Source organism: Leuciscus leuciscus (genome assembly GCF_965113295.1).
Source record: "Leuciscus leuciscus genome assembly, chromosome: 1".
Lineage (NCBI taxonomy): Eukaryota > Metazoa > Chordata > Actinopteri > Cypriniformes > Leuciscidae > Leuciscus > Leuciscus leuciscus.
In genome coordinates, this window is record NC_138725.1 from 8,267,152 (window position 1) to 8,286,130 (window position 18,979).

Genomic DNA, 18,979 nt, shown 5'->3' on the forward strand with positions numbered 1-18,979 from the left:
CAGTCATTTACATCTCACAGTAGGCAAGACATAGTAAACAAGATTTATGAAATGTTGTACAGAATTAAAAATATGAATATGTTGATAGTATTTATGTGGACCCCAGCTCACAGAGGGATTAAGGGAAATGAGGATGTGGATGAATTAGCAAAACAGGCTCTGAAGCATGAGGAGATCTTGTGCGTACCACTCAGTAAATCTGAAGCCAAAGGAATAATCAAAAGAAACATCATTAAGGAGTGGCAGAACAGTTGGGATACAGGAAATACAGGGCGGCATCTCTATATACTACAGAAGGTTGTGGGCACGGGAAGGACAGCTAGAAGAAACAATAAAGAGGAGAACATATTGACAAGGCTGAGGGTAGGGCATACATACTAGACTTAATAAAACATTGCACTTAATAAATAAGCACCCTTCAGGATTATGTGAACACTGTCAAATAGAGGAATCAGTAGAACATGTAATTCTTCACTGTCAAAAATACACTCGAGAGCGAGAAACATTAAGGAGGGAAAAGCTTGGACAGGAAGAATAGTCTAAAACATTTATTTGACATTGAGGTAGGGAAATTATTCCATTATTTGATAGAGTTTAGGAAGCAGGGAATATATATGTATATACTTTTTTTAATTGTTATTAAGAGTAGGAAAATCTGGCCCACACTCCAACATAGTAGGTGGCGGTAATGCACCATAATGCTAGTGCCATCCGCCATAAAACGTAACAAAGAAGAAGAAGAAGAAGAAGAAGAATGCGTCCGTCCGCTACTTTCCTTTTGAAAAATAGTTGGCAACACTGTTTCCCTCATTGAGAGTTTCAGTGTCGAGTCTTCTGAGGTGAGGAGAGCAGTTCACGGTATTTCTCATATTTACACAACCATCACACACACTTTATACAGTTTGATTAAGCGACAGGCTCATTTCTGTATTGTTTTCATCGATCACAGCGATACTTGTGCGTCTTTTCTGGCGTCTTCCTTCTGAAATAAACATTTAGTGCAGCAGCAGCGAGCATGAGGAGAATATGTTGAGTTCATTCAGACCTGAGCGAGTTTGTGTTCGTTTGTGTGATTGTCTCGATGTTTGGAGTGAGAACTGTTACTGAATGTCAAGAGTTAAGGTTTGTGAGGGGAATCGATGGGAAACGATCTCAAGTGTTATACTGATAAGTTACTTTACGTTGAGCCTATAATGAGCAACGTCAGACATTTAAATCAACTCTTAAATGTTAATATTAATAAATGAATAGTGTTTTACTCTTGGAACAATATTGCTTTGTGATACTATTTATTTTTAAACGTTTTATGATCATTATCAGTTTCAGCGCACATAAAATGTAATATTTGAATGATTTAAGCAGTGGCGGCTGGTGCTAAAGAAAATTGGGGGGGCGAAACAAACTGAATTATTAATCCAGGACTGAATGTAGGCTAATTGTTAAATAACAATTTAACAGTGTTAATAATGTAGCTATCATTAGCCTAAAGTTTAGCTAAAACTTCAGCCGGTAGGGTTGGGAAATAGCCAATTGCCAAATAAATCAGAATTTTTGGGCTAAATGGCGATGTATGGTATAATCTGAGTATTTAATTATTATATTTCTATTTGAATAAAAAAAAAAACTGTATTTTTATTTATTTTTTATATTTAATATCCTGATCAATGTTGTCCTACAAACAATGTTCATATTGAAGGTTATAAAAACAAACATAGTGTAACCTTGCTGTCTATCTGCAGTCTATCCAAAAAAGGGGTCAAATCACATTACATTCTAACATTGCAACATTACAATCTAAAAACAAAAAAATGCTTTTTAAAGAAGTAGTTAAATTTACTAAACTTAAAATAAAATAAATAAAAATAAAAAAACAAAGCTAATATCATAAAAATACACATGTAGGTTCGAAATTCTCTAGCACATTTATGTTTACCAACAACAGCAAATATTCAACAACAAATATTTTAGCTAAATATATTTATAATTTAGTGCTAATGTATATTTTAGTCAGAATAATTGCGCTCCTATTCTATTGCGCTCCGTCTGTTCGGCGCGCATGCACGCGGCGGCGCTCGTTCACGGAAGTTTAGCTTGCAGAAAGCTCGCCCCCTCATGACAGCAAACTTGAAATATTGACTTTCTAACATTTACAGATGGAGAATATGTCCGTGAAATGTAAGTTATGCACTGAGGAAATTATTGGATGTCACTTCAGCTTATGGCTAAATATTAGGCTATTAGAGGTAGCCTATATTTGTTTCCAGCAATCGCTGCACAAGTGAAGTTTACGTATGATGACGAAAGCACGTTAGTGCGAGCCCTCCCGGAACCCATAGAGAATGCATTGCAGTGCCTGCAGTTCGAAAAAAAAAATCTTTGAATGTAAGTCTATGGGAACACTCTGGGCGATTTTCGGCCATAGAGAAATCGCCCAAAAAGAGGCGGTACACCACAGAACGTGACTTGGCGCTGATTGGACTATATCCAGAGGCAGAACAACAGTGAGTGACTGCTAGCGTAACTCTGTGGTTGAATGAGATTGTGATTGAAAAAGTCCCTTTCACACTTTGGTGGTGCGTCGCCCGATCGCCCTAATGAAGAAACCGCCGCTGGTACTTCGTGATTGTCATAAAATCGAACTATATTTATATTCAAATGTACATATTATGCTTCTGTAATTATTTATCTGTAGAGCAGTTTTACAGGCTTTTGTCATGTATCCTGACTCAAATAATGTGTTTCTAACAGCAAACACTCAGAATAAAGTGAGATGATCTGCTGATGATCCTGAATGGCTTGTTGAATGAGTGTTGATAGTCTGAGGCTCATCAATATTAACAGATCTGCTGAAAACACTCTTTATTTCATGACAATAGTTCCTGTTTTCATCTCATTTATTAGATTTCCTGAAATTCGTCATCAGTGAAGCTCCTCCCACTGCAATTCTCCAATAAATGCTGGAAAACAAGTGAAGACGAGCATCAGAGCATCAGGAAGAGCTGAAATCTGCAAAGACTGAGTTTATTAAAGAGGACAGTGAGAACATGAGTGATCCAGAACCCTGCAGAATGAAACACACTGAAGATCCTGAAGAACAAAGAGGTTGGTGTTTATTCTTCATTCATTCATGATGCTGAAGAACATTCATGTTAGAAACATTCAAGCACTTCATCACATTTAGATAAACAGTTCAACTATGAAACGGTACAGAATGTTCTGGGTTTTCTTCAACAAATGGTCAGTAAAGGGAGGTTTGAGACATTTTTAGATCAGATCAGGCTAAATACTATTTTAACTGTTTTATTTTACATTTATTTTATATCTGGTTCCCAATTTGCAACAATGTTACCAGAATTTTAGTCATTTTCAATATAGTTTACTAAATTGTTGTTATTTTTTTTAGGAATAATCAGTAAACACTAAGTTACTGATGAAGTTGTATTTGTCAAATATCACACAAGTTATTCATAATTATAGAGATTCTTCTTATAATAACCTTGGTAACAGGGTTGATGAATGTGATCAACGTAGCGGTGTGCGATATTGACAAAAAAATGTTCTGTATATTATTTTAACATGAAATCTATGAATGATGACAAAAAAACATGTATTTCAGAAAGGGTATTTGTCATTTTATTATGAAATATGCGAACAGGAAGCATTTTACACTTTATTTTTTAACTAATGGTACTATTTCATCAAATGTAAGATACAGTCACAGGCCTATTTAGGAAATGTTTACTGTAGTCTGTTATTAATTACCATAGTGGGAGTATGATTTACTCAATTAACTCGTCCATTAACTTGTCCGAATATGCACTTGTGTTTATCTGCTAAAAGGTTCACATCCACTAGATTGCAGCCTAGGCTACTGTTAATGTAAATATAATGTTAGTCGTTTGTTTTTAAAGTCTACATTAGAGACATGCGCGGGACGGATTTCTTCCTTAATAATTCCAAAAAAAAAAAACTGACATCTCAGTTCATCACAATCTCACAAATCTTTGTTATTATCAATGAAACTGGCTGCACAATGAATCTTTCATAATATCTACACTTTGTTTGCTATAATCAGATGATTTGCCAGTATGCAGAATTCAGCACTGAACAAAAAGTCAATTTTGAGCGGTGAGGGGATTCTATCTTAAATGCATCTGATTGGCGTTCAAGAAATCAGCACATATGTCTGTGATTGGCTACATTGTTCAACGCTGCAAACATGTTATAAATAGATAAACTCTGGCATGTAAATCGTTTCTATTTTGTTTTAGTTGTTCTTGTTGCTTTTGTGCAACAGATGAATTATAATTTATTCGTTTTTAGATGTTCAATTTATAGATAATTCTATTTTGCAGGAGTCCCGCAAATCGTTTTATTCTCCCGCAACCAGCACACACACGAGTGCATTACCGCCCGCGCACGCACACGCTTTTTTTTTTTTGCAAGGTGGTAGGGGAAGACTCATGAATATTCATTAGGGAACTCATCCCTGATTGGCTCGCCTTGACACATTGCTGAGAGTGATAGAGAAAACAGACATCGCCTCCGTCTTTCGTGACAAGAGAGACACATTCAAGTCAAGTCAAGTCAAGTTTATTTGTATAGCGCTTTTCACAATACAGATTGTATCAAAGCAGCTTCACAGTATTAAATTAAAAAATTTAATACTGTGCTTTTATCATGACATTCACGAAGGTATAGGTTTCATTTGATATTTGATTATTTGATCAGACATATGCGATTCATCTTCTAATAACCTTTTAATGACTTACTATTTAACAACCAATTTAATTAATAGTGAGCAAATATATTCTGGAAAAAAAAAATCACTCCAAGAAATTTATACTGTAGCCTCCACTAACGATCAAAAGTTTGGGGTCAGTTGGATTTTTAAATGTTTATGAAATAAGTCTCTTATGCTCACCCAGCCTGCATTTATTTGAGCAAAAATACAGTACAAACAACAGTATTGTGATATATTATTACAATTTTAAATAACAGTTTCTATTTGGACATATATTAAAGTATGGAATTTTTCGCCACTAGGGGTCGCTAACCTATTTACAATAACAAAGGCGTAGTTTGATGACGCAACATTTGCTAAGAATTATGGATCTTGTCGTCAACGTCAAGCCGACCGATCTAATCTATGGATCTAATAATGTTTATGGATGACTGAATACATCGATGCTTTTATCATGACTGTGATATGAAGCAGTTCGAGATTGCTAAGAGACAGCTATCAGCTCCACACGCGACGCGATATGGACATTTCATTCTACTGAACTAACGTTACACGCGAGTGCAGAATTACTACTCACAGTCACAGGTCAGTTTATTAGACAAATTAAACTTGTGAGGTAACGCAGCGTTGTTTCACTTGGTCTAACATTACACTATCACACTAAACTGCATTTGAATGTGTTGAAATGTATGTGTTAGTTTGTCTGTATGAGACTAGCAGTAAGCTAGATCAACATTAGAATAACATACAGATCATATTCTAACATTTCATCATGTTGAGCTATATAACATTGATTAGTTTTATGTAAATGTGCTCACCTGTTTAATAAAGTACATGTAGAAGCGGTCGAAGTCTCGGACGTGGAGCTCTCGTTTATATACTCTCTATGGGAGCTCTAGGCATCTCGAAAACACCGCGCTGATATTGATTCTCGTTTTAGTTCTCCTTTTGTATCCAAAGTCTGCTTGCCATGGTCCATAATGTCTGAACGAAACAACAACAGCGTGCAAATAGACATTGCGAACTACCGTCAGTCGCTTACTATCAGAGGGCTCTGGTTCATAGCTCTGGTTGCCATGGCAGTACGAGCGGAAACCAGGGACAACGCGGATATGACGCCATTGACGGCGACAAAACGGAAATAAAGAAACGGGACGTTTCTCGAATTAAATTACAAATTTCTCCTGGTTTGAAAGTTGTTGGAAACAGTCGGGATAATGTAAGTACACAACTAAAAATATATATATAACATAGATATAGTGATTTTTGCTATTTTTAAAGCAAAAAAGTTACATATTGTGGCTTTAAAAGTTATTTTTTTTTCTGTGATGCAAAGATATTTAGCTTAACTATTATTAGTGGTGCTTTTTCAAAGCAACACTAGTGTTATTGTCACTCATACTTATTATTCTTCTTTTTTTTATTATTATTATTCTGCCAAAAGTTTGGCGCGTAATGCGCCCCGCACCGTTTGTCACAGACCCCTGAGTGAGGTGTCAAATCGAGCGGCTCATTGAGGAGAGGTGTGCTATATCTTTTCTAAGCGATCGGGTGTACGATGTTCGCACAGCGGACGAAAAAGCGGCCAAAAAAGTCCCATTGACTTAACATGGGGAGTTCTAAAAACATTTGAATCCCAACTGCCGTTTTCACACACACCACTCCAAAGGGCCTGACACCCCTGCGTTTCTCTCCCTCTCTCTCTCCCTCAGAGGATTTATATTATCAAGCAGCCAATAAGTAATGGCCTAAAATCTTCATAGCCACACCCTAGCAACCAGTTACAGCACCCTAGCAACCACTCTGAGCTCCCTAGCAACCACCCTAAACCAATAAATAATATAAAAACATTTTTTTTACATTTTTTAAAGCAATATCACACTCGTAGCCTTGCGATATTGCTCCATGCTTGTGCCTATTCGGCCATAGGCACGAGGCCACAGGCCGAGTGCCGTACTGAAGGAACTCGTTATTAAAGATTTAAAAAATTCTATAAAAACTCCATAGTAACCATCTTTGACAACTACCAACCACCTAGTAACACCATAGCAACTAACAAAAATACCTTAGCAACCACCCTGAACACCCTAGCAGCGTCTAGAAATGCTCTAGTAACCACCAAAAAACTCTAGCAACCAACCAGAACACCCTAGCAACTGCCTAGCAACCACCCAGAACACCTAGCAACTGCCTAGTAACCACCCAAAACGCCTAGCAACCACCAAGAATACCCTAGCAACTGCCTAGCAACCACCAAGAATACCCTAGCAACTGCCTAGCAACCACCCAGAACACCTTAGCAACTGCCTAGCAACACCACAGCAACCACCCAGAAAACCCTAGCAACCACCACCTGGCAACAGCATCTTGCTAAAAACATGCTAGCAACATACTAATCATGTTAGCATCATGCTAGCAACATGCTAATCAAGCTAGCATTATGCTACCAACATGCTAATCAAGCTAGCATCATGCTAGCAACATGCTAATCAAGCTATCATAATGCTAGCAAAATGCTAATCAAGCTAGCATCATGCTAGCAACATGCTAATCAAGCTAGCATAATGCTAGCAACATGCTAATCATGTTAGCGTCTAGCTAAAAACATGCTAGCAACATGCTAATCATGCTAGCATCAAGCTACCAACATGCTAATCAAGCTAGCATCATGCTAACATAATGCTAATCAAGCTAGCATCATGCTAGCAACATGCTAATCAAGCTAGCATCATGTTAACAACATGCTAATCAAGCTACCATTATGCTAGAAACATGCTAATCATGTTAGCGTCTAGCTAAAAACATGCTAATCATGCAAGCATCAAGCTACCAACATGCTAATCAAGCTAGCATCATGCTAACATAATGCTAATCAAGCTAGCATCATGCTAGCAAAATGCTATTCAAGCTAGCATTATGCTAACAATATGTTAATCAAGCTAGCAAAATGCTGATCATGTTAGCATCTGGCTAAAAACATGCTAGCAAAATGCTAATCATGCTAACATCTTGTTAAAAGCATGTTAGCAACATGCTAATCATGCTAGCATCATGCTACCAACATGCTAATCATGTTAACAACATGTTAATCATGCTAGCATCATTTTAACAACATGTTAATCATAGTAAATCATGCTGGAATGTGGCAAATCGTAGTAAATCATCTTAGAAACATGGTAAATCGTGGTAAATAATGCTAAAACGTGGTATATCATGGTATCACAACATGTTAATTGTGTTAGCATCTGCCCAGTGGCGAGTTTTGCCACTGCAAGCACCACTTCACATTTTCTTCAGGAAATGTACATTCTAGTTATTATTATTATTATTATTATTATCAATGTTGAAATCAGTTGTGGTGCTTAATTTTTGGGAAACTTTTATAGTTTAACAGAAAGTTACCATACCATACCATCTTCTTCCGCTTATCCGGTGGCCGGGTCGCGGGGGCAGCAGTCTAAGCAGAGATGCCCAGACTTCCCTCTCCCTAGACACTTCTTCTAGCTTTTCCGGGGGGACACCGAGGCGTTCCCAGGCCAGCCGGGAGACATAGTCCTTCTAGCGTGTCCTAGGTCTTCCCCGGGGCCTCCTCCCGGTGGGACGTGCCCGGAACACCTTCCCGGGAAGGCGACCAGGAGGCATCCGGAAAAGATGCCTGAGCCACCTCAGCTGACACCTCTCGATGTGGAGGAGCAGCGGCTCTACTCTGAGCTCCTCCCGAGTGACCGAGCTTCTCACCCTATCTCTAAGGGATCGCCCAGCCACCCTGCGGAGAAAGCTCATTTCGGCCGCCTGTATCTGGGATCTTGTCCTTTCGGTCATGACCCAAAGCTCATGACCATAGGTGAGAGTAGGAAAGTAGATTGACCGGTAAATTGAGATCTTTGCCTTGTGGCTCAGCTCTTTCTTCACCACGACAGACCTGCATTACTGCAGAAGCTGCACCGATCCGTCTGTCAATCTCCCGTTCCATCCTTCCCTCATTCGTGAACAAAACCCCAAGATACTTAAACTCTTCCACTTGAGGCAGGAACTCTCCACCAACCTGAGGTGGGCAAGCCACCCTTTTCCGACTGAGGACCATGCCCTCGGATTTGGAAGTGCTGATTCTCATCCCAGCCGCTTCACACTCGGCTGCAAACCGTCCCAGTGCATGCTGAAGGTCATGGTCTGATGGGGCCAGCATGAAAACATCATCCGCAAAGAGCAGAGATGAGATCATGTGGTCCCCAAACCTGACACCCTCCGGCCCCTGGCTGCGCCAAGAAATTCTGTTAATAAAAATTATGAACAGAACCGGCGACAAAGGGCAGCCCTGCCGGAGTCCAACATGCACTGGGAACAAGTCTGACTTACTGCCGGCAATGCGAACCAAGCTCCTGCTTCGGTCATACAGGGACTGGACAGCCCTTAGCAAAGGACCCTGGAACCCATACTCCCGGAGCACCCTACACAGGCCGCTGCGAGGGACACAGTCAAATGCCTTCTCCAAATCCACAAAGCACATGTCGATTGGTTGGGCAAACTCCCATGAACCCTCCAGCACCCTGTAGAGGTTCCTCCTGAATCCGAGGATCAATTATCGGCCGTATTCTCCTCTCCAGTACCCTGGCATAGACTTTCCTAGGGAGGCTGAGAAGTGTGATCCCCCTGTAGTTGGAACACACCCTCCGGTCCCCCTTCTTAAAAAGAGGGACCACCACCCCGGTCTGCCAGTCCAAAGGCACTGTCCCCGACCGCGACGCGATGTTGCAGAGGCGTGTCAGCCAAGACAGCCCCACAACATCCAGAGACTTGAGGTACTCGGGGCGGATCTCATCCACCCCCGGTGCCTTTCCACCGAGGAGTTTCTTGACTACCTCGGTGACTTCAGCTCGAGTGATGGACGAGTCCACCTCCGAGCCCTCAGCCTCTGCTTCCTCAATGGAAGACGTGACGGTGGGATTGAGGAGATCCTCGAAGTATTCCTTCCACCGTCCGATGACATCCCCAGTCGAGGTCAACAGCTGCCCACCTCCACTGTAGACGGCTTTGGTTGGGCACTGCTTCCCTCTCCTGAGGCGCCGAACGGTTTACCAGAATCTCTTCGAGGCCAGCCGATAGTCTTTCTCCATGGCCTCACCGAACTCCTCCCAGGCCCGAGTTTTTGCCTCCACCACCACCCGGGCTGCAGTCCGCTTGGCCTGCCGGTACCCGTCAGCTGCCTCAGGAGTCCAACAAGCCAACCAGGCCCGATAGGACTCCTTCTTCAGCTTGACGGCATCCCTTACTTCCGGTGTCCACCACCGGGTTCGGGGATTGCCGCCTCGACAGGCACCGGAGACCTTACGCCCACAGCTCCGAGTGGCCGCGTCGACAATGGAGGTGGAGAACATGGTCCACTCAGACTCAATATCTCCAATCTCCCTCGGGATCCGGTCGAAGCTCCGCCGGAGGTGGGAGTTGAAGATCTCTCTGACAGGAGACTCGGCCAAACGTTCCCAGCAGACCCTTACAGTACGCTTGGGTCTGCCGAGTCTGTCCAGCTTCCTCCCCTGCCATCGGATCCAACTCACCACCAGGTGGTGATCAGTTGACAGCTCCGCCCCTCTCTTTAGCCGAGTGTCCAAGACATACGGCCGTAGGTCAGATGAAATGATCACAAAGTCGATCATCGACCTACGGCCTAGGGTGTCTTGGTGCCACGTGCACTGATGGACACCCTTATGCTTGAACATGGTATTCGTTATGGACAAACTGTAACTAGCACAGAAGTCCAATAACTGAACCCCACTCGGGTTCAGATCAGGGGGGCCGTTCCTCCCAATCACGCCCCTCCAGGTGTCACTGTCGTTTCCCACGTGGGTGTTGAAGTCCCCCAGTAGAACGACGGAGTCCCCAGTTGGAGCACTTTCCAGCACCCCTCCCAGAGATCCTGAGAAGGCTGGGTACTCTGCACTGCCGTTCGGCCCGTAGGCACACACGACAGTGAGAGACCTATCCCCGACCCGTAGGCGCAGGGAAACAACCCTCTCATTCACCGGGGTAAACTCCAACACATGGCGGCTGAGCTGGGGGGCTATAAGCAAACCCACACCAGCCTGCCGCCTCTCACCATGGGCAACTCCAGAGTGGTAAAGAGTCCATCCTCTCTCAAGGAGTGTGGTTCCAGAGCCCAAGCTGTGCGTAGAGGTGATCCCGACTATCTCTAGTCGGAACCTCTCAACCTCACTCACAATCTCAGGCTCCTTCCCCGCCAGCGAGGTGACGTTCCACGTCCCTAGAGCTAGTTTCCGCGTCCAGGCCCCCGCCTTCGACTGCCACCCAGTCCTCTCAGAACCGGCCCCTTACGGTCCCTCCTACGAGTGGTGAGCCCACAGGAAGGCGGCCCTACGTCACTCCTTCGGGCTGAGCCAGACCGGACCCCGTGGGGGGAGGCACGGCCACCAGGCACTCGCATACAAGCCCCAACCTCGGGCCTGGCTCCAGGGTGGGGCCCTGGCTGCGCCATACCGGGCGACGTCACGATCCTCGATTTTATATCACTCATAAAGGGTTTTTGAACCACTCTTGGTCTGACCCGTCGCCTAGGACCTGTTTGCCTTGGGAGACCCTACCAGGGGCATATAGCACCGGACAACATAACTCTTAGGGTCATTCGGGTACTCAAACCCCTCCACCACGTTAAGGTGGCAGTTCAAGAAAGGGGAAAGTTCATATTCATATAGATTTTTTTAAATAGATTTTGTTTAAACAATGTTAAAGTTTAAATTTGTGTCTTCTGTCTTCATTCTTCTGTCAATTTTTATCAATTTAATGCTTCCTTGCTGAATGAAAGTATTAATTTGTTTTGAAAAACTACTGATCCCAAACTTTTGAATGGAAGTTTGTTTCATTACTACATTTAGGCTACACTACATTTATTAATTTAGCATACACTTTATTGACTTAGAAATTAAGAAAATGGTGCAATTTGTTATACGATTTATGGTCCTCCATAGGGAGAGACTAGTTGGCACTTCAGCACTGCGTTGTCATCGGGTCCTATCAAAACCGTTCAAATTGCTCCTAAAAAAGACAACATGCGCTTTTCAGCAATATACGGCTTTATTGCGATTATTGTCATGCTTTCCGTCAGTAAATGACAGTTGCTTTCTGGCAGAGCGGGAAGGAAGGATTTGCACAGAGATACAAAGCGCGGCCGGTTAGTGTTTCTGATTGCATAAAATAATAAAAGAAACAAACAAGTTCATGGCGATTGAAGTGGTAATGAATGAAATTAAATTTAATTTTTTTTTTCTTTCATGTCAGACCCAATGGAAGAGAGTGAGGAGAGTGAAGAACTGAGTGAAGTGAAGGAGGAGAGTGAAGAATTGAGTAAAGAACTGAGTGAAGTGAAGGAGGAGAGTGAAGAATTGAGTGAAGTGGAGGAGGAGAGTGAAGTGAAGGAGGAGAGTGAAGAACTGAGTGAAGTGAAGGAGGAGAGTGAAGAACTGAGTGAAGTGAAGGAGGAGAGTGAAGAACTGAGTAAAGTGGAGGAGGAGAGTGAAGAACTGAGTGAAGTGAAGGAGGAGAGTGAAGAACTGAATGAAGTGAAGGAGGAGAGTGAAGAACTGAGTGAAGTGAAGGAGGAGAGTGAAGAACTGAGTGAAGTGGAGGAGGAGAGTGAAGAACTGAGTGAAGTGAAGGAGGAACATCATGTCAAACCTGGAGAAAAACCTTTGAGTCTCTCAAAGACTAAAAAGACATTTTTAAAGAAAAGAAGAGCCAAGAAATCTTTCACCTGCACTCAGTGTGGAAAGAGTATCACAACCAAACAAAGTCTTGCACATCACATGAGGATCCACACTGGAGAGAAGCCGTTCACATGTGATCAATGTGGCAAAACATTTCTTAGGTCATCAGACCTGAAGAGACACCTGAGAGTTCACACTGGAGAGAAGCCGTTCTCATGTGATCAATGTGGAAAGAGTTTCAGTCAATCTTCAATCCTTAAAGAACACATGAAAATCCACACAGGAGAAAAGCCGTTCACATGTGATCAATGCGGAACAAGTTTCACACAAAAACATACTCTTAATGTTCACATGAGGATCCACACCGGAGAGAAGCTGTTCTCATGTGATCAATGTGGCAAAACATTTCTTAGGTCATCAGACCTGAAGAAACACCTGACAGTTCATATGGAGGAAAAGCCACATTCATGTTCTGTGTGTGGAAAGAGTTTTTCACTGCTGCAATCTTTACATGCACATGAGAAAACTCACACTGGTGTGAGAGAGTACATGTGCTTTGAGTGTGAGAAGACTTTTACTACAGCAAAATGTTTAAAACGACACCAGAGAATTCACACTGGAGAAAAACCTTACAAGTGTTCACACTGTGACAAGAGATTCGGTCAGTCAGCAAATCTGAAAACACATGAGATGATCCACACTGGAGAAAAACCTTACATGTGTTCACACTGTGACAAGAGATTCAGTCACTCATCATCTCTGAAAACACACGAGAGGATCCACAGCAGAGAGAAGCCGCACACGTGTGATCAGTGTGGGAAGAGTTTCTCTTTTAAAAGTGACCTGAAGCTACACCTGAAGATCCATGCAGTGGAGAAACCACTTCACCTCAGTCTGAGATCACGGTAGCTCATCTTTATGTGCTGAGAAACATGTTTTTTCTAAGTTAGTTTCCCAACAGCCACGATGAGCGACAGGACATTTTCACATTAACACGAATGTTCGACACCAAATTTACATGAGATTTGTCTGTTCAGACCAATGCAAAAAAATGTCAGTAAATGCAGTGTCAATCTCTGACAGTAGGTGGCGCTCATGGAAAAACGGAAAAACAACAGCGCTGCGCAACTTTCTGGCCATTTCTCAATATGCGTTCTTGTCTGTACTTGTGTTCTTGTGGACTTGTGAAACGTCATCAGTCGCTGCCCAAGTACTGTCCCAATACACAAGTTTGCATTTTGGCAAGAATGGTTAAAAATCCCGGAAGTGTTCTTGACATGCCCATTTTACCGAGGATGCATCGGTTGGTAACTTGTGTGAACTTGACGGCAGAAATATCTCAGCATTCATTTCGGCATTTGAGGAAAGAGAGGCAGGTTAATGCAGCAAGTAGTTTTTCTACAATTTCCTACACTATTTCATCACTGTGTAGATTTCAAATATTGGCATTTTTATGAAAATTTATGGCGAATCGAAAATGTGCTTAAACGTTTTCGGAAGTGAGAATCTCCATAAGCGTTGCTTTATTGTTTGAATATACATTACATTGTAGTGTACAGTAGAGTAATCTCTTGAGCTGAGGGTAGGCTTGGACGATAAAGCCTGGCTGTTAGCGTCAATAATTCTTGTTATGTTTGAGTACTGCAGACGGTGTCTGTGCGGGGGTATTATTGCGCAATACCAGCAAGAACAACTAGCAAGAGCGTTCTCCCCAAGAACATAAGTCCGTTCTTTGCATTCTTGGTTTTGAGAAACAAGGTCTGTTTCTGACGCTTGTCATACTTGCTACACACTGACATTTTTGGCATTTCTATAAGATTATAAATCACACTGTACGATATGTATCTAACAAATTTGGTATGACATTTTGGACGTAATGTAATATGGACATGGATGTAATGACATAATGGACATAAATGTAGACTGTACAGTGATTACTTTACTGTCCAAAATCCTGCAATGTGTACCAGGCAAGAAAGAACATCAGTATTTTCATGTCTTCAAACAGCCATTTGTATTGTTGTATTTGTTATGGGGCAGGTCACTCATGTGCGTTGAATTTGTTTTGCAGTACCCGTGACCTTAGCGTTGCAAGCGCCAACACTATACTGTTTGAGCTACAGGAGAAGATAACTGACTAGAAGATAACTACACATAAGCCACCAAAATTCATCAACTAACCATTTAGAAATGTCCTGTTGCATTCTACATGTGGTCACTTCTTGAGTCTATCCATCATTCTCTGACTCTGGTTTGAAAAGGCTAAAAGTTTTTAAAATGTTTAGTGTGTCTGTGTGAGGTAATGAAGAAAGCTGCGCCCCCTGTGCCTGAGTAGGGCTGTCACGATAACCACAATATTGTAGTACCGCGCTACTGACAAGCCAACCGCAAAGGAATGCAAGTAACCGCAGCAACCGCGATATTTGCGTGTTTTCTTTTTTTACAAGGCAATACCCTTCTTGTTTTGAACTTCGTGCATGATGGTAGCACTCCAGTGGAATAAATTCATAAACAACAAATGGCAAGAAGTATGGAACAGTGATAACAAGTAGGAAATGGAAGAAGCGTTTTTAGGAATAGAAAAGAAGATAAAATTATTTCTCACATTCGAATAGGGCACACTAGACTAAATAATTTGTTGTTCAAAATAGGAAAACATAAAACGGGTAAATGTAATTATTGTGATCAGGCAGAAACAATTGAACACGTTTTAATAAAATGTATAAAATATGTAAAAGAAAGGTTAGAACTTATGAAGGAAGTAAGAAAATTGGGTGTTGTATCATTTAAAGGTGAACTAAGTAACTTTTTTTACCTTAACTGAACAGCTTCGGAGTCATTGGAATGGTTATATTACTTATTTCGGGTTGAATGGTGGTCGTTTCGCACCCCCCTGGTGCCCGTGAGCGGAAAATACGCACTTGCAACTTTGAGCCGGCGGGCCGGGCGGCCGCTGCGTCAGGAAGTCTCGCGTGATATCAGGTCTCGCGATGTAAACAATTGCTTTACGGCCAAAAGAAATCTGCTAAAATGCTGTCATTATTGCGCTCCCTCACGCTGTCCGAACCCGAATGAAGAAGACGTTTTAAAGCCCATTGAAAATAGGCAAAACTGTTTCCCTCATTGAGAGTTTCAGCGTCGAGTCTTCTGAGGTGAGGAGAGCAGTTCACGGTATTTCTCATATTTACACAACCATCACACACACTTTATACAGTTTGATTAAGCGACAGGCTCATTTCTGTATTGTTTTCATCGATCACAGCGATACTTGTGAGTCTTTTCTGGCGTCTTCCTTCTGAAATAAACATTTAGTGCAGCAGCAGCGAGCATGAGGAGAATATGTTGAGTTCATTCAGACCTGAGCGATGTTGTGTTCGTTTGTGTGATTGTCTCGATGTTTGGAGTGAGAACTGTTACTGAATGTCAAGAGTTAAGGTTTGTGAGGGGAATCGATGGGAAACGATCTCAAGTGTTATACTTATAAGTTACTTTACGTTGAGCCTATAATGAGCAACGTCAGACATTTAAATCAACTATTAAATGTTAATATTATAAATGAATACCGCTTTACTCTTGGAACAATATTGCTTTGTGATGCTCTTTATTTTTAAACGTTTTATGATCATTGTCAGTTTCAGCGCACATAAAATGTAATATTTTAATGATTTAAGTACTTCGTGATTGTCATAAAATCTAACTATATTTAGATTAAAATGTACATATTATGCTTCTGTAATTATTTGTCTGTAGTGGTTGATGAAGCTATGGGTCATTAGTGATTGTTGTTTTATCAATGTCATATTTTTTTCTTTCTGTGGAGTAGTTTTACAGGCTTTTATCATCTATCCTGACTCAAATAATGTGTTTCTAACAGCAAACACTCAGAATAAAGTGAGATGATCTGCTGATGATCCTGAATGTCTTGTTGAATGAGTGTTGATAGTCTGAGGCTCATCAATATTAACAGATCTGCTGAAAACACTCTTTATTTCATGACAATAGTTCCTGTTTTCACCTCATTTATTATGCTGATGTCTTCAAATCTCCTGTAAATTGACACTTAAAGCTCATTTCATTGGTGTCAGCAGACTGAGGGGATTGTTGCCTACTATACGTAGCTTTAAGAAATTCTAGTAGGCCTATGGTAGTCTCAGAAAATAAGAGGGATTTCTTTGTTCTGTAAGAAGGTACTGTCTCCTATTCTCTCTATTATGAACACAGTATAAGGGTCCTCCAGGCTACAAATGTACATGTGGTAGGATAGCCAGAAACTGACCATATATATGGCCTTGTTATTCAATGTATCATATTCATATATGATGTAAGGTATACACTATTTTATTGGTCAACTCGCTAACAGTCTATCTAACAGTAGCCTATGTTTATTTCTGTTTATGCTTTTAACTGTTTTTCTTACCATTATTTATATTTGGAAATTGGAAGAATTTACATTATCGTGTTCTGATGTCCATGAGCATAAAAACAAACTCAGTAACTTATATATTTTTGATTTTGGCAGATCAACTCCTCCCACTGTAATTCATCATCAGTGAAGCTCCTCCCACTGTAATTCATCATCAGTGTAGCTCCTCCCATTACATTCACATCACCAGTAAAGCTCCTCCCACTACATTCACATCATCAGTGAAGCTCCTCCCACTGTAATTCATCATCAGTGAAGCTCCGCCCACAGTAATTCTCCAATAAATGCTGTAATCCCCATCAGCTACAAGTGAAGACGAGCATCAGAGCATCAGGAAGAGCTGAAATCTGCAAATACTGAGTTTATTAAAGAGGAGAGTGAGAACATGAGTGATCCAGAACCCTGCAGAATGAAACACACTGAAGATCCTGAAGAACAAAGAGGTTGGTGTTTATTCTTCATTCATTCATGATGCTGAAGAACATTCATGTTAGAAACATTCAAGAACTTCATCACATTTAGATTTAAACAGTTCAACTATGAAACGGTACAGAATGTTTTGGGTTTTCTTCAACAAATGGTCAGTAAAGGGAGGTTTGAGACATTTTTATATTGATTGTCAAGTCAAGTCTATTTGTATAGCGCTTTTCACAATACAGATTGTATCAAAGCAGCTTCACAGTATTAAATTAAAATAATACAACAAGGTTTGTTTCTAGTGGAAAAGGCTGATCAATAGTATTATTGATTGATTATGGGTGGTGGTGGCGCAATGGATAAGACACATGCCTTTGGTGTGAGAGACCCGGGTTCGAATCCACTGTGAGACACCAATGTGTCCCTGAGCAAGACACTTAACCCCTAGTTGCTCCAGAGGCGTGCGACCTCTGACATATATAGCAATTGTAAGTCGCTTTGGATAAAAGCGTCAGCTAAATGAATAAATGTAAAAAATGATTAAATTAAATGTAATATCCCCAACTGAGCAAGCCAAAGGCAACAGTGGCAAGGAACCGAAAAACTCCATCAGGTGACCTAATGGAGAAAAAAAAAAAAACTTGGGAGAACCCAGGCTCAGTCGGGGGCCAGTTCTCCTCTGGCGTTTATGAACTAGAGACCGGATTTAACTGTAAGATTAAAAATATTATATGAATGCCTGGCTGAAGAGATGCGTCTTTAATCTAATTTAGTGATCTTAAAGAGTGCGATAGATTATAGGGCGATAGAAGATCTGTTAAATAGACTGGAGCTAAGCCGTTTAGGGCTTTATAAGTCAGTAGCAATACCTTGTAATTAATACGGGACTTTATAGGTAACCAATGTAGTGATGTTAAAATCTGTGTTATATGATCGTATTTTCTAAGCTGCATTTTGGACTAACTGTAGCTTGTTAATTGAGGATGCAGGACAACCAGCTAATAAAGCATTACAGTAATCTAGTCTCGAGGTCATGAATGCATGACCTTACTTTTCTGTATCAGAAACTGATAGCATATTACGTAGCTTAGCAATGTTTCTAAGGTGGAAAAAGGCTGTTTTTTTAACGTATGAAATATGATTTTCAAAAGACAGGTTGCAATCTAGTATAACACCCAGGTCTTTTACTGTAGAGGATAAAGTAACAGGACATCCTACTATGTTAAAGTTGTATTGTGAGAGGTTTTGTGGGCGGTTTTTTGAACCGATAAGTGTCTTGTCTGTCTTGTAGGGATTTAATAAAAGAAAATGACGTGTCATCCAGTCTTTTATAGCTTTAACACACTCTGTCAATTTGGATAATTTAGCGTTTTCATCCGGCCGTGATGAAATATATATTTGAGTGTCATCAGCATAACAATGGAAACTAATTCCATGTTTCCTTATAATATTTCCAAGTGGCATCGTATATATTGAGAATAATAGAGGGCCTAACACAGATCCCTGCGGCACTCCATAGTTTACTTACGTTATCTTCGATTTTTCTCCATTTAAATAGACAAAATGGTAGCGGTCAGATAAGTATGATCTAAACCAGCTTAATGCTTGTCCTTCAACACCAGTATAATTTTGTAGTCGATCTAAGAGTATTGTGTGGTCTATAGTATCGAACGCAGCACT

The 18,979-nt window shown here is 41.1% G+C and overlaps 1 protein-coding gene across 1 annotated transcript; it reads left to right on the plus strand.

Annotated features, from left to right (window-relative positions):
• The first annotated feature begins 261 nt into the window (after positions 1 to 261).
• Positions 262 to 18,271, plus strand: LOC309492175 (uncharacterized protein). The gene is made up of 4 exons (XM_082161054.1): positions 262 to 839; positions 2,902 to 3,102; positions 12,035 to 13,364; positions 14,531 to 18,271. The coding sequence occupies exons 2-4, from the start codon at positions 3,045 to 3,047 to the stop codon at positions 14,598 to 14,600; spliced, it is 1,458 nt and encodes a 485-aa protein (XP_082017180.1). The 5' UTR covers positions 262 to 839; positions 2,902 to 3,044; the 3' UTR covers positions 14,601 to 18,271.
• Positions 18,272 to 18,979: the final 708 nt, after the last annotated feature.